General features: G+C 55.2%; 6 protein-coding genes across 6 annotated transcripts; 5 read left to right on the top strand and 1 right to left on the bottom strand.

Moving 5' to 3' along the window:
* Positions 1 to 134: 134 nt before the first annotated feature.
* Positions 135 to 2,444, top strand: PFLUO_LOCUS5704 (minichromosome maintenance protein 5; the record flags this gene model as incomplete). The annotated part of the gene is made up of 4 exons (XM_073783175.1): positions 135 to 271; positions 322 to 448; positions 499 to 1,901; positions 1,952 to 2,444. The coding sequence occupies 4 exons, from the start codon at positions 135 to 137 to the stop codon at positions 2,442 to 2,444; spliced, it is 2,160 nt and encodes a 719-aa protein (XP_073639757.1).
* Positions 2,445 to 2,735: 291 nt separating this feature from the next.
* PFLUO_LOCUS5703 (Putative ribokinase) lies at positions 2,736 to 3,929 on the top strand (the record flags this gene model as incomplete). The annotated part of the gene is made up of 1 exon (XM_073783174.1): positions 2,736 to 3,929. One exon carries the CDS (start codon positions 2,736 to 2,738, stop codon positions 3,927 to 3,929), a length of 1,194 nt encoding a protein of 397 aa, XP_073639756.1.
* Positions 3,930 to 5,149: 1,220 nt separating this feature from the next.
* On the top strand, positions 5,150 to 6,306 carry PFLUO_LOCUS5702 (uncharacterized protein; the record flags this gene model as incomplete). The annotated part of the gene is made up of 2 exons (XM_073783173.1): positions 5,150 to 5,261; positions 5,321 to 6,306. 2 exons carry the CDS (start codon positions 5,150 to 5,152, stop codon positions 6,304 to 6,306), a joined length of 1,098 nt encoding a protein of 365 aa, XP_073639755.1.
* A 433-nt stretch (positions 6,307 to 6,739) lies between these two features.
* On the bottom strand, positions 6,740 to 8,750 carry PFLUO_LOCUS5701 (tau 95 subunit of transcription factor TFIIIC; the record flags this gene model as incomplete). The annotated part of the gene is made up of 5 exons (XM_073783172.1): positions 6,740 to 7,907; positions 7,959 to 8,067; positions 8,116 to 8,193; positions 8,240 to 8,558; positions 8,610 to 8,750. The coding sequence occupies 5 exons, from the start codon at positions 8,748 to 8,750 to the stop codon at positions 6,740 to 6,742; spliced, it is 1,815 nt and encodes a 604-aa protein (XP_073639754.1).
* Positions 8,751 to 10,548: 1,798 nt separating this feature from the next.
* Positions 10,549 to 13,186, top strand: PFLUO_LOCUS5700 (serine/threonine-protein phosphatase 2A 56 kDa regulatory subunit delta isoform; the record flags this gene model as incomplete). The annotated part of the gene is made up of 7 exons (XM_073783171.1): positions 10,549 to 10,572; positions 10,694 to 11,047; positions 11,116 to 11,715; positions 11,768 to 12,121; positions 12,175 to 12,473; positions 12,535 to 12,871; positions 13,043 to 13,186. 7 exons carry the CDS (start codon positions 10,549 to 10,551, stop codon positions 13,184 to 13,186), a joined length of 2,112 nt encoding a protein of 703 aa, XP_073639753.1.
* A 1,024-nt stretch (positions 13,187 to 14,210) lies between these two features.
* Positions 14,211 to 14,562, top strand: PFLUO_LOCUS5699 (transcription-associated protein 1; the record flags this gene model as incomplete). Its single annotated transcript, XM_073783170.1, has 2 exons — positions 14,211 to 14,262; positions 14,336 to 14,562. 2 exons carry the CDS (start codon positions 14,211 to 14,213, stop codon positions 14,560 to 14,562), a joined length of 279 nt encoding a protein of 92 aa, XP_073639752.1.
* Between the last annotated feature and the right edge of the window lie 40 nt (positions 14,563 to 14,602).

The following is a 14,602-nucleotide window of genomic DNA, read 5'->3' as shown; positions in this document are numbered from 1 at the left end:
ACGCGCTCGCGGGCCAGACGCGAGAACGCGTCCCAAGGCACAGGTGGTGAGGAGCCTGTCTTTTCTTTCCCCAACACACAACATCACCACCACCACTTTCTTCCCCCCAACTTCCTGGCATTGCCGTCTTCATCATGGATAGACGCACTCCATACACTCTGAGCGTTCTGGCGCCCAGCACCGCCGGTGCAGATGAGTCCCGCACGCTCACCGAGGGCCGGTTGCGCGATTTCGTGCTGGAATTCCAGCTCGACAATGCATTCATCTATCGGTACGTGGCAGCATTGAGAGAGCCAAGTCAAGCCCTAACAAGATTGCCAGTGATCAATTACGGCAGAATGCCCTCGTGAAACAGTACTACTGCGACATTGACATTGCCCACCTCATCTCCTATAACGAGGAGCTGGCCCACAAGCTTACCACTGAACCGGCTGATATCATCCCTCTGGTGAGCCCGCTCCCGCTGAGTCCTCGTGACCTTTTTCTGACACCCCATAGTTTGAATCAGCGCTGCAGCAGTGCACCCAGCGGATTGTCTACCCGGGGCAGCGAGACATCACCCTTCCCTCCCACCAACTGCTACTTCACTCCTCCGCGTCACACATCTCGATCCGCGATCTCAACGCTACCAACATTTCTCACCTGGTCCGAATTCCCGGAATCGTCATTGGTGCGTCCACCATCTCGTCCAAGGCGACCACCGTCCACATCCGATGCAAGAGTTGCGACCACAGCGAGACTATTCGCGTCGATGGAGGCTTTTCTGGGTTGTCTTTGCCGCGACGCTGTGCCCGTCCCAAGGAACCCGGCGAGGAACCCAATCAGCAATGTCCCCTGGATCCTTACGTGGTTCACCATGAAAAATGTCAGTTCGTGGACCAGCAAGTTCTGAAGCTGCAAGAAGCCCCCGATCAGGTCCCAGTGGGTGAACTGCCAAGACACGTCCTCATCTCAGCAGATCGGTACCTGGCAAACCGAGTCGTTCCTGGCTCCCGCTGCACCGTGATGGGAATTTTCTCCATCTACCAGGCCAAGGGTGGCAAGAAGGAGGCCGCCGTGGCCATCCGGAACCCGTATCTGCGAGCAGTGGGACTTAACACCGATATGGACCAAACAGCCAAGGGCAACTCCATCTTCTCCGAAGAAGAGGAACAAGAGTTTCTCGAGCTCAGCCGCCGGCCCGACTTGTACGATGCTCTTGCTAGAAGCATTGCCCCGTCCATCTACGGCAACCCGGACATCAAAAAGGCGATCGTCTGTCTGCTGATGGGCGGTTCGAAGAAAATCCTTCCGGACGGAATGAAGCTTCGTGGTGATATCAACGTGCTCATGCTGGGTGACCCCGGTACGGCCAAGTCTCAGCTGTTGAAGTTTGTGGAAAAAGCAGCACCAATTGCCATCTACACCTCCGGTAAGGGCTCTTCGGCTGCCGGTTTGACGGCTTCAGTGCAGCGAGACCAGACTACGCGTGAGTTCTATCTGGAAGGCGGTGCGATGGTCCTTGCGGATGGCGGCGTGGTCTGTATCGATGAGTTTGACAAGATGAGAGACGAGGACCGGGTGGCCATTCACGAGGCAATGGAACAGCAGACCATCTCGATCGCCAAGGCCGGTATCACCACGATCCTCAACTCCCGGACATCTGTCCTGGCCGCAGCCAATCCGATCTTTGGCCGATACGATGACCTGAAGACCCCCGGCGAGAACATCGATTTCCAGACGACCATCCTGTCGCGTTTCGATATGATCTTTATTGTTCGCGATGACCACGAGCGCGGCCGCGATGAGAAGATCGCCCGTCACGTTATGGGCGTACACATGGGCGGTCGAGGTTTGGAGGAGCAGGTCGAGGCCGAAATCCCCGTCGACAAGATGAAGCGATACATCAGCTACTGCCGGAGGTATGCTACCCCAACTGGATTTTTGAAGACCGCACTAATACTTTTCGCAGCCGCTGTGCCCCTCGTCTCTCCCCAGAAGCTGCGGAGAAACTCTCGTCCCATTTCGTGTCGATCCGCAAGCAAGTTCACCGTGCCGAACTGGAAGCCAACGTTCGATCTTCCATCCCGATTACCGTGCGGCAGCTGGAAGCCATTGTCCGTATTTCCGAGTCTCTCGCCAAACTGTCGCTCTCCCCGATCGCCACGGAGGCCCATGTAGATGAGGCCATCCGTCTCTTCCTTGCGTCGACCATGGACGCCGTCACGCAAGGTGAGGGTGCAGGCAGCAAAGAACTCATGGAAGAGTGCAGCAAGATCGAAGACGAGCTGAAGCGCCGCTTGCCCATTGGCTGGAGCACGAGCCTAGCGACGCTGCGTCGCGAGTTTGTTGATGGACGGGGTTACACCGAGCAAGCGCTCAATCGGGCACTCATGGTTCTCCAACGGAGGGAGACGGTACAGATTCGGTCTGGCGGGTCACAAGTCTACCGCAACGGTGTCTAGTTGTTATAACGATCTGATGGCGGTCTCTGGGTGGTAGTCATGGTTTTTTGTGCATCTGCTGGGCTCGCGGGCGCAGGAGTTATAAGCGGTGTTTTGGCGTGTTTCGATATGGGCAGAGTCTGTCATTGTTTATGAGAATAATACCATGCATTGATGCAATTGCCATTCCTTTCTGAAATATGTTCTCCCCAGATCTATAGTCTTGGGTCTTTGTTCTATTCCTTCAGTTAACTAGGGCTGCGATGATGATGTAACCTTAAAACACAGCTCCCCACATCCCACCTTGGGACCATGATCTTCACTTCTGCCACTGCACAGCAACTCAACAAGATCCTCGGCCTTCCCGATTCGAGCCTCTCTGCCATGCCGTCTCTCATCCGAGTCATTGGCTCACTCAATGCCGATATGGTGTCCGTGACACCCCGGTTCCCAGACCCCGGAGAGACCATCACCGCCTCATCCTACTTCACCAGCGCCGGAGGCAAGGGCGCCAACCAAGCAGTCGCCTGTGGGCGCATGTCCCGAGCGCAATCCAGTACTACAAGTGACGTGCACGTCGAGATGCTAGGCGCCGCGGGCGCATTGGACGGGCACTTCGAAGCACTACTGAAACCAACCCTGCAGAAGTCCGGCGTGGACCCGTCGCGCGTGCAGGTGGTGAAGGATGCATATACGGGTGTAGCGGTGATCATTGTCGACTCGTCCGCTGGCGGCGAGAACCGCATTCTCTTTTCTCCTGGTGCAAACTACACGGGCATGCAGCCTACGTCTGAGGTACTAAGCATGGGTCTGGCGGCTCCCGTGCCGGACGTGATCTTGATGCAAGGCGAGATCCCCGTTGACACAGTCATTGGCACACTGCGGGCTGTCAAAGCGCTCCGAGACCAAAACCGTGCTGCTGGCAAGCGCGGTATCGAGTGCGGACCGGATGTCATGTTGAACCCAGCACCGGCACCCCCGGGCGGTTTGCCAGAGGATGTATACGGCGCTGTCGACCATCTCATTCTGAACGAAACGGAGGCTGAGCTGATGACGCCGCCGCCGGAACAGCTCCTGCGCACCGTGCCTGAGGCGGAGGGTCTGGAAGACAAGGAGAAGGTGGCACGGTATTTCCACAAGCTGGGCGTGACATACTTGCTCATTACCCTGGGCTCCAAGGGTGCTTGGTACAGTGCCGCAGAACCTGAATCCAGCGACGGGGGCCAGCGGTTCACGAATCAGATTCCTGCAGCGCCCGTGTCTCGGGTCCTGGATACCACGGCGGCAGGCGACACGTTCGTTGGTGCCTATGCGGTCAAGGTCGCGCGGTGGCGGGAGCTGCGCCGCCGGGAGGGCAAGGCCGGGCAGGAATTGTCCGCGGCTGAGAAGCCGCAGCGGTATCAGAGCGTCATGGACGAGGCGATGCGCTTTGCAACGCGTGCTTCAGCGCGTGCGGTGGAGCGCCAGGGTGCTATGGACAGCATTCCATGGGAGGACGAGGTTTGAGCCGGGTCGTGTGCAATCGCGAGTATTATTAGATCATGGTCCATAGAGGAAAGCATATACAGCATAGAGAATGGGGTTATCCACTCGTCATCGAATACCGGAGAGTTGACTATGCCACGAGGGGGCGAGATGGCACGATCTACACCTCACTGGGGAGGGTCTAGGGGGGCGGGCACGGCGAATTCTTGCACGCGAGTGTGGGAAGGAACATTCTTCTCCTCCAACCAGCCATTGCATATCTCCTATGTCAGACGTTCTGACACGCTTGACATCACAGCACAGACAAGCCCGCCCCGCCAGCTCCAGTCGGGATCATTTCCAAGACCGAGGGTTTCATCGCAGCGACCTCGCGAAGGGAACGGATGCCCTGGCGAGAACGGCTGGGGGCCAATGGACCGCGATGCGTTGGCCGAGGAGAGTTTCATTCGGGAGGGGGTGCATCTGGCGCAATATGCATGACTATCGTACGGTAAGGGCGCGGTGAGCGCGAGGCGTGTCGCGGCGAAGTATCCGGTACGCGGTGGATGCATACTGGGGCCGCGGGGTGGGTGAGTACCCGGTACCCGCCACGAGAATGGCCTCGACGCGTCGCAGGGATACGCGGGCTTGGATGTGATGGGTCTTGCAGCAATAATCATGGTCGTCACGACCGTCAATATCCTCAAGGATGAAAGAAGATAAGATAGAAGACCGAAGGAAAGACTGGAGAACGCTGGAATTGAGAGATGCAATCCGGAGAGCCGTAGGGGTGGGAGGTCCATTCATAGATCGAGTGATCGCCATACTGTACAACATTCATCCATACCATACCAGACACCCGCCACCCGCCCAGCCGGGCATCCAATCGATCTCGTTACAAGGCGCCTTGCGTGCCAACGCGATCTCGACGCGCCGACTCCGCTGCGGCCTTCATATAGTGCGCTGCTCGTCCTCGTTCTGCTCCTTGCCTCGAGTGGACTGCTCACCACTGTCTCCGTGCTATATCTATACTCCCGTCACCATCATCGAACCGTCAGCCATCTTTCTCTCTTTGACAACCCGGTGCTCACAGTAGTGGACTCATCCACCCATCCTCTCTTTTCTTTGATTTCGCCTGTTGGCCCTAACTCCCGCCCTGCCAATCACCGCGCTATTCCTCCTGTTCGTCCGTAGCCTCGATCTCCCCCACTCCACTAGTTCAAAACAAACCTCCAACCCCATTCCTTCCTTTCTTCTTGACCATGGCTGCCCTCGCCATGTCACCTCCCACCCGCCAGCCCTTTGCCAGCCTGGACACTCCGAGGATGCGCACCCTGATGCGGTCCAAGCTGAACCGTCAGAATGTGCAAAATGGTATGTTTATTGATTCCCCGTGGGTCTGTTTTGAATCCCAACACTCATCATCACCACAGGCATCGCCGTCTCAGCAAAGACCCCAACCTTCATCGACGACGACTCCGAGAACGTCGATCCAGCCACCCAATCTCTCTCTAGCAAGCGCAAGCGCACCTTCGAAGACGATGAGGACAGCCTCAAGACCACGGTCAAGCCCTTCAAGACCTCGCGGATGGCTCTGAAGGTCACCGGTCCCTCCACTCCCCTGAAAATCACGCCCGCCACGCCCAAATCCGCTCCCATCCTGAAACCAGCCGGTCGTTCGCCCCCGACCAAGGCGAGGGCTTTCACCGGTCGCCGGTCGACTATCGCCAAGCCGCGCCCGGAGTCGAGCAAGCTGGGTGTCGGTCGTCCGTTCTCTCTTGCCACGGCCCTGGGACAGGGCAAGACTTCGTCTGCCACTTCTTCTTCGTCATCGGCTTCCAAGCCTCAATCTCCGTCCAAGGGCCCTGCGTCGTGGTTCTTTGATATCCACGTCGACTCTGAGCAGGAGGAGATGACCAACCTCATGCAGCACTCGACGGGCGTGCTGGATATCAGCGACGATGAGGGCAAGGATGCTGTGGTCGACGCCCGCGGGAAGGAAAATGTGCCCCCTGTCGAGCTGGGACTGGAACCCCCTCGCACTCGTGCTTCCGTCTCTGCTGCTGCTGCTGCCCACAAGGCGGCCATCTCCTCCAAGATGGATGAGGACCGCGCCCCGCTGGGCGAGCTCAACGCCGCAGACTACTACGCCGAGGACTGCAATTCGTTCTCGTATGCGGTTGTCTACGACGACGCGGATGAGAATGCCTCCGGGTTGAAGAAGGCTTCTGCTTTCGCCTTTGCGTCTGCTGCGCCGGCCTCGTTGAGCCAGGGTGCGTCCCTTCCTCAACCCATCACTGCCTCGATCGCTTCCCTGCTCGAAGCTGCCGCCCCTCCCAAACCAGAAGTCGATGATTCCAAGGCTGCTACTGCCGAGGCTGTTCAGGGAGCAGAAGAGAAGCAAGATCCTGCTGTCTGATTCCCCGATCAAAAAAAAAAAAGCATGTTCTTTGGCGTCTTCGGCTCTGGCTTTGGTTGTGGTTTTGGTTCTTCCATCTCTCTGGGTAATTTGTTGTGCATGGTTCGTTCCGGTGTTGGTTGTTTATACTGTCTGCTTTTGCGAATACCCTGCGTTTATACTTTCCTTCCAATGGCTCCCCGGACTTTTCCTTCCTTGACATCTTATTTCCTTATTCATGCTGTCTTCTAATGCGTTCGACTTTCTGAGATTATCATGTCTGTTGATGTCTGTTCAGTACTGTTTTATGATGTACATGGCGCGCACTTGCTTTATGAAGATTCGAGCACAATGATTAGATGACAATTCTGCACTGCACTACCATTCTATCTCCGTAGCCACGCTGTAAGAAAAGCGAACTAGAATGTCTCCGGGTATCCATCAAGTCATGCTCTCACTCCGCACCACTATCCTCACCATCGTCCATCTTCGCATCCTCCTCTTCATCCATGGCATCCCTATTCGCCACAGCAGCAGCAACCTGCGCCTCGAGCAGTTCCGCACGCTCAATCTCTTCCTCCTCCCCCTCACTCTCACTCTCACTCGCTACAATCTCCTCCTCGTCCACCTCATCCACATCCTTCCTCCTAGACCGAGTATTCCGCCCCTTTGCGACAGCCTTCCCCTTCCCTTTCTCGACCGAAACGGTAGTCGGCGGAGCCATACTCCTCCACGCAGGCGCGCTCTTCAGCGCAGACCGGATCTCCGTAGCAAGCATCATCTCGCGGCTCGGCACGTCCGAATCCAGCGTGAAATGCACCATGTCAGCCTCGGAGCGCGCATGGTCTGGGAAGGCAAGCACGCGGCGGAACTCCGCGTCGGCGGGTTTGTGGCCATCAATCAACGCCTGGATCTTCGCGCGCATGATGGTCTTCACTTTGGCGATGGTGCCGTTGCCGAACCAGCCGTCGCCGATTGTCTCGCACGTCGACCGCAAGAACGTGTCCGGGGGAGTGGGCGGGTAGAGCACTGCGGCGAGCTGCGGATCCTGGATATCGCGAGCCATCCAGATGCGGCCGTCGCGCGGGAGGGGTGGCTCGCCGGTGAAGATGTGGGTGCCTGAGAGCGCGGCGTTGACGCCCGCTTCTGTGCGTGGGAGAGTGTGCCGTCGACCGCCGCCGCCGTCGCGGGCACCGTCTGAGTCGCGCGGCAGGATGCGGAACATAAAGGTTTGGTAGTCTCGATACTGCGGGGAGGAGCGGGGGTCGACGCCGAATTTGATGATGGCGTCGCGCCAGGGTCCGGAGCGGAAGATATAGCCCACGTAGGGGATTGCATGTCTGAGGGTGGTGCGTTGCTCGTCGGTTGTGAGGAAGTTGCGTAGCGCGCGGCGGGTCCAGGCGGGTCGTTGGTTGAAGAGTTCTCTGAGGGCGTCGATTGTGTTGCGTAAGGTGCTGTCGAGGGTGTTTAGGGGAGGACAGCCCTCGTGCGGCGACGTTGGGACCGCGTCCGCGTCGTAGGAGACGAGATGGGTGGCGATCTTGGCGGGTTGTTGTGTGTTCACTGTCGTCAGCTCGCCGGACTGGTCGACGGAGATCTTGACGGTAGGATTTTGACGGTAACTTTGGTGGAATTTAGTAATGGACGGTGGTGAAACAGAGAGGAAGACATACATGTACGGAAACGGAACATCTCCGCTGCTGAAGGAGGGTGGTGGGATAATATCCACGTCCCGGAGGGCTCCTTTGCCCATGTCAATGTCGAATTGCTTCATTTTGTCCACTGGGGGGGGATTAGCTCTTGATTCAGTTGGGTGACCAGGGTGCTTACAATCATATGGTAAAATCTGCTCCCGAAACCGGTTCGTGAAGGAGCTTGCCGTTGTCGAGTACACGAAATCCGGCATGCCTTAAAATGGTCAGAACCGGTCATGTCGTGAAAGAAGAACACATACCTCGAAATACATGGGTTCGTTCAATACGACCTACTGGCTGCACGTCGTAGCTCGAGACATTATCGCGAAGGGAGCGAAGTAAATCTCTTGCACTGGACCGCTGAGGCAGCTCATTTTCGGCGGCAGCACCATTCGGCCCGGCGTCTGCAAATGGCTCATCAGAGCCTCTTTTGCGTTTACGTCCCGTCCATTTGGGAACAGTGACTTTCAGCAAGATATTATTCGACGCTGAACTCGTCGACTGGATTGGCTGTGCCATGGCATCCTCGGGCCGCAGGACCAGGCTGGCCGGTGTATCTGCTTTGATCGGATTGAGGATCTGGATGGAGATGTCAGCATTGGTTTGTCAAAGATATGGAGAACTACCTACCTTATTGATCCCTGCATTTCCCTTCAGGGTATCAATCGCTTTGTCCAGGTTGCGGATCACGGCTGGATGCTCGAGACTGACGAGGCGTCGCGCTGGGACCGCGTAGAAGGGGGCCGTCTGGGACTCGCGAAGCGGGTCCATGGCGGAGGTGATTCTCTGTGATGGGTGTGGCAGTTTACATCAAACTTGTCGAGTCCTTGAATACTAGTACGTTCGGATCTCGCGCGCGTACGGCAAGGGATCAGAGAAACAAACCAGGTGGAAGGAAGGAATGTCGCGTTCAAAGTGCAGCTTTCAAATACGGGCAGTGCAGTCCCAACCTATACTGGTCAGTCGAGCATATGGCGACCTGAATCCATTGAAGATCAAAAGCCCAACTGCGCGAGTCTATCTACTGCGATTCCACGGGCGAGTAGTCGCGGCCTGAGGCAGATCTGATGACTGATTTCATGCCTCAGGCCACAGTGCTGAGAATCAGAATCCGTCTTATGGATGGGGCCCACAGGATGTAGTTAGGTATTAATTGTTAAACGGAGGTGGTCTATTCACATACAATCTCCAATCTTGTTTCGTTCAAATCAGAATATCAAGAAATTTGGTGGCTTATCGGCAGAGATATATATATTTCCTTCACCGCTACTATGAGACTGTCCCCGACAACACCTCCCAAATAATGAGAAAAAAGGGGAGAAGGAAAAAAAGAAAAAAAAGACCACTAACCAATCATGCCAGGCATGACCGCCTCAATCCCATATAATCTACCAGCAAAATACATTCCACCGAGACTGGTCGAGTAAGGCGCCCCCCATCACCATGCATAGCAGTGGAGTAGAGAGCACGGACACCGAGGTGCACCATCTAGAACCTGTTCCGCAAGCGATTTCCACCTTTCATATCAAGGTGTCCAGTAGTTATGTCAGTATAAGTAGTCACCTGTCCTGTATGCAGTTCCTGAGACGTCGAGTCAGGTGACCAACACAGGGGATGCTGACATAACCACAGTTGAAACAAGCGGGAAAAAGGATACCAAATAGTACAAATATACGAAACCAGACGGAGAAGGCGAGGATAGAAAGTAGAGACAGTAGAAGAGTCAAAGATGACATGAACACGAGAAGCTAGGCATCCGCGTAGGGCCTGGTCGAGGATGTGATATAGGTCGGATGTGTCCCACTCATCGCCATCACAGCCAGGAGAGGGCAGCCCGCCTTTCCCTTCACTCACTCACCTCACTCACTCTCCCTCTGCCTTCACTCCTTCCCCCCTCCCCCTCAACCACCACCCCTCCTCAACTTCCTCATTTTGTTCGTCCTCCTTCTGAACATCCTCCTGTTCGTCGGGTCTCGTTTACCCAGCTTCCCCCCCGGGCACCTCCCCGAGCCCTGATCCCCTGGCCTGCGTGTCAGAAGCCCCCGCTCCCAGCCTGCCCACACACTCCAAGCCAACCGCCGAACCAAGCTCCGTTGTCTATCGACTTTGGTTCTGCCCCGCCAGTAATTGTCGCTCTCGGCACGTCAATTGTCACACTGGAAACTACAGAGGTAGGTAGGTTTCGCGACCGACACTCCCCCGCGCCTTGTTGTTGTCTTCCCGCATCGGAATCGTCTGGCCCCGTGCACTTGCTGCCACTACGCCCCGTTGAGACTGCCCGACACCAGTGCAATTGAACCCTTCAATGTGTCCGCTATCTGGCCGAATGATCAACGAGTGTGGAATCGACTTCATTTCTGCCCCGGTCATTTTTTGGTATTGTGTGATTCACCAGGCTCACGGGACTTCTTTACTAGGCCGGTACAAACAACTCCCTCCCTCGCGGCTCTCCTGAGAGGCCTTCCCCAGCACCCTCGCCCTGATTAGCTCCGGCTAGAGCGCGCTGTTTGGTTGCACCGGCACCGAAAACCCTAGCCGAGTACATGTGGCTGTCTACGTCGCCGTCACAATGAAGGGATTCCGACAGAGAGTGGTGAGTTATCCTCCTGTTCCGTGCACATCTCACGGCACCACTGCCTACACTTCCCTTTCCCGCCACCATGGAGCAGTCCCCCTTACTCGACTGTCCCCCAGACTGACACTCCTCTCTACAGCATGAACAGTTGTCGCGGGCAAAAGATTCCAACAAGTCCTCGAAAAAGAAAGACTCCTCCACTTCCACATCCCAAGCGTCCCTCGGCATCCACCATGCGCAACAATCGTCATCTCCGAACCAAGGCACCCCGACCTCGTCTACTACCTCCTTGAATGACGCGCGAGGCAAGTCGCCGGACGATGCTTCTCCCGCAGGAACACCTGCCAATGCAGCCCATCCCGGAACGCCGGTTCAACACTATATCCCCCAGGGAACCGGTGCAGCCGGTCAGCCTGTGAATAATGGCCCGGGAACTCCGACCAGACAGGGCCAGCCGATGGCTCCCAGCGTGATTATCAGCCCAAGTGCACCGGTAAGTCACCTCTTACCTGTACCCTGGCTTTGAGTACTAGCTGCTGACTTTTGGATGCCTGTTCCTAGCATGCTCCCCCTCCAGGTGCTGCCGAGACGATGCCCGGAGACCTGGCGCCTCCCAGAAAATCGCACGTTTTCGACCGTCTTCAGACCACCCCCAAAGACCTGTCCGAGGGGATTCGCACTCCCAAGCGCCAGCACTCCTCGCGATTTGACATTTCCGATCAGCGCCAGAGAGAATTGGAGAAGCTGCCGGGCTTTCATGAAGTGCCTCCTAACCGACGCCAAGATCTGTTCATGCAGAAAATCGACCAATGCAACATCATCTTCGATTTCAATGACCCGACGGCCGACATGAAGTCCAAAGAGATCAAGAGACTGGCGCTCCACGAGCTCTTGGACTATGTCGCGAATAATCGGTCGGTCATCACGGAGCCCATGTACCCACGCGTGGTGGAAATGTTCGCCAAGAACCTCTTTCGACCTATTCCTCCTCCCATGACACCTCAAGGTGAAGCCTTTGATCCGGAGGAGGATGAGCCCGTGCTGGAAGTGGCTTGGCCTCATATCCAGGTCGTCTATGAGTTCTTCCTGAGGTTTATTGAGAGCCAGGACTTTAACACGAACATCGCCAAGGCGTATATCGATCATCAGTTTGTCCTTCAGGTATGCTGACTGCTTGTAAGATGACAGATGAAATGTTAATAACCTCTTTTAGTTGCTTGACCTGTTCGACTCGGAAGATCCTCGGGAGCGTGATTTCCTCAAGACGACATTGCATCGTATCTACGGCAAATTTTTGAATCTGCGGTCATATATTCGGCGATCTATCAACAACGTTTTCTTCCAGTTCATGTATGAAACCGAGCGACACAATGGTATTGCCGAGCTGTTGGAGATCCTGGGATCTATCATCAACGGATTCGCACTGCCGCTCAAGGAGGAACACAAGCTTTTCCTGACCCGCGTCCTGCTTCCTATGCACAAGGTGAAGAGCCTGAGCATGTACCACCCGCAACTGGCCTATTGCATTGTTCAATTCTTGGAAAAGGACTCCACTTTGACGGAAGATGTATGGTCTTTGAATCCTCTATTTGTGTGAAGTATGCTAATAGTTCTATGCAGGTTGTTCTTGGTCTGCTGCGCTTCTGGCCCAAGACGAACAGCACTAAGGAGGTCATGTACCTGAATGAGGTGGAGGACATCTTTGAGGTGATGGACCCGGCCGAGTTCGCCAAGGTGCAGGAGCCTCTTTTCAATCAGTTGGCCAAGTCCGTTGCCAGCCCACACTTCCAGGTTGCCGAACGTGCTCTTTACTTCTGGAACAACGAATACTTCTGCAACCTGGTCAGCGACAATGTGGAGACCATCCTTCCGATCATGTTTGCACCACTCTATGAAAACTCCAAGGGACACTGGAATCGGTTAGTGGATCGCTTGTTGCCTGTTCCTTCTCCCAATCACTGACCTTCCCTCGCGTTCTAGGACGATTCACAGCATGGTGTATAATGCCATGAAAATGTTCATGGAGATCAACCCCCAGCTCTTTGACGAATGCTCTCATGAGTACACCGAGCATCAGAACAATGCCGACCAACGTGAAAAGACTCGCCTGAGCCGCTGGGACAAGATCGAGGAACAAGCCAAGGACCGGAAGAATGGCATCCCACCTCCACCGGCTCCCGTCGTTGATGTGCCCGAAGCTATCGACGAGGTGGAGGCTATGACCCATGAAAGCCAAAAGCGTTTGAACACCCTGAAATTGCAGGAGGATTCCGATATCACGAAGGAGCGACCTTCCCGAGAGGGTACTCCTAACTCGGTGAGTTTTGATCATCTCTGTTAATAATGGTTTCGAGATACCTGTATCCCTTTGCGGCTTGTCCCTCCTTTGCCGGGCTTCACTGCCCCTGTATCTTGTCTTTTTGCTAAGAAACCGTGACCGTTCATCAGCAAGCGTGAATTCTAACGTGGGAACGTCCGTTTGCTCCAGACACGACGCCGTGGCTCTATTCGTGGCTCACGGAGACGACGGAGCGGAAGCGGCAGCGAGATTCGCCCTCGACGACGATCGGTCGGCAGCGGGACCAGTGCCACCAATGTACAGATCTTGCATCGCAGCAACTCGACCAAGTAATCGCCTCGGAGGCTCTTGATGGACATGTGACTTGCGTTGATTATTCTCCTGCGACGATGGCATAGCGACTATGGGCTGCAACGATGTTTATTTCTTTCTTTTCTTTGTGTCTTGATTTTTCCGCGGTATCTATCCACCTCGATGCCCCTCTCACCTGTGTCTGTTGTTTGATTTTTCTCATTTTCCTTTTGTGTACATGGCCTTTTTTTTGATCTTCTCTTTCCGTGGTCGGCTCCGTTGAGCGTGTGATCCCCGAGCGGCCCTTTTGAGTTGGATTGAGTCTTAGAACCGTGTTCGGGTCTGGAAAACAGGGTGCGAATGGCGTTTTTCATCCACCGACTATTTGACTGTCGGTGGGCTTTCTTCGTGTTGAGAGTTGACTACCTTTTTTTTTCTTTTGTGTTTTTTCTTCTATTAGACCTGTACTCCGATATGACGACGCCTGGGAACAGCCTGCGTGCGTAGTATTTAGCGGCCCCGTTATAAAAGGCCATTTTCTCCTTGACTGCGAACCTCTTCTCTCTGCCTGTACCTTAGTTGTATACTAGGCCCGTCGGCCGGAACAACTACCGATCCACCACACTAACCCGATCGAGCCTAGCCGAGTCCCTGACTAAACATTTTCGACGAACCCCAGGCCCTCTGGTCCAGAGGCCTCTTCTCGCTCCGGCTGCCAGGCGTGAGTCGCGCGCATTTCAATCCTCTCTTCCCTCCCCCACGGGGTATTCACGTCCTCTCCTTTTTGCCCGTCCATCTCCTTCTTTCAATGGACACGACTCTTCCTTTCGAATGATTTGACGATACCCCCCAAGTCTTCCTCGCCTGCTTTCCTCGCTGCCCTAACGATCTTTGACCAATTTGTCGAACGAGCTACGGACAGCTTCCACCACCTCCACAATCCCGCATGTGAATCGCCAAAAGGACTGCGCGGGCTTAACACTTCTTAGCCGGCCACTGGGCCTGGCAGTAATTGCAGTTTTTTTTTTGCTAGTCACCGGCCCTGTCGAGGGCGTTCCTCGCGATCATGGAGCGAAATATCGATATCTACGCCAGCAAGCTGGGGGATGAAAAGCTGGGTATGTTGGCAGCGCCTGCTTCCATTGAAGGATATTATTGATCGCGGAATTGACCATCTTTCTCTCCACGCAGAAATAAAAGTGAGGGCCAATGTCGCAACCGAGTTACGAGACAGCATTGAACCACTATGCTCTGGTGCCAACTATCCCGTCTTTCTGGCAAAGCTCTGGCCGGTGTTCAAGTCGATCTTGAAGGGGGATCCGGTCTTCTTAAGCTTGTCTTATGAACAGGTATGCATCGTGACTGATCTTGTCGACGGCTGGCGCGCCGTCGATTCATCTGCAGATCGGTACGACTAACTATTGGTGCTCTCTCCCAGAAACTACGAAACTGTATCCT

Source organism: Penicillium psychrofluorescens, assembly GCF_964197705.1.
Source record: "Penicillium psychrofluorescens genome assembly, chromosome: 3".
Lineage (NCBI taxonomy): Eukaryota > Fungi > Ascomycota > Eurotiomycetes > Eurotiales > Aspergillaceae > Penicillium > Penicillium psychrofluorescens.
Note: the sequence above shows the minus strand (reverse complement) of the source record. Positions and strands in the feature narration are given on the sequence as shown.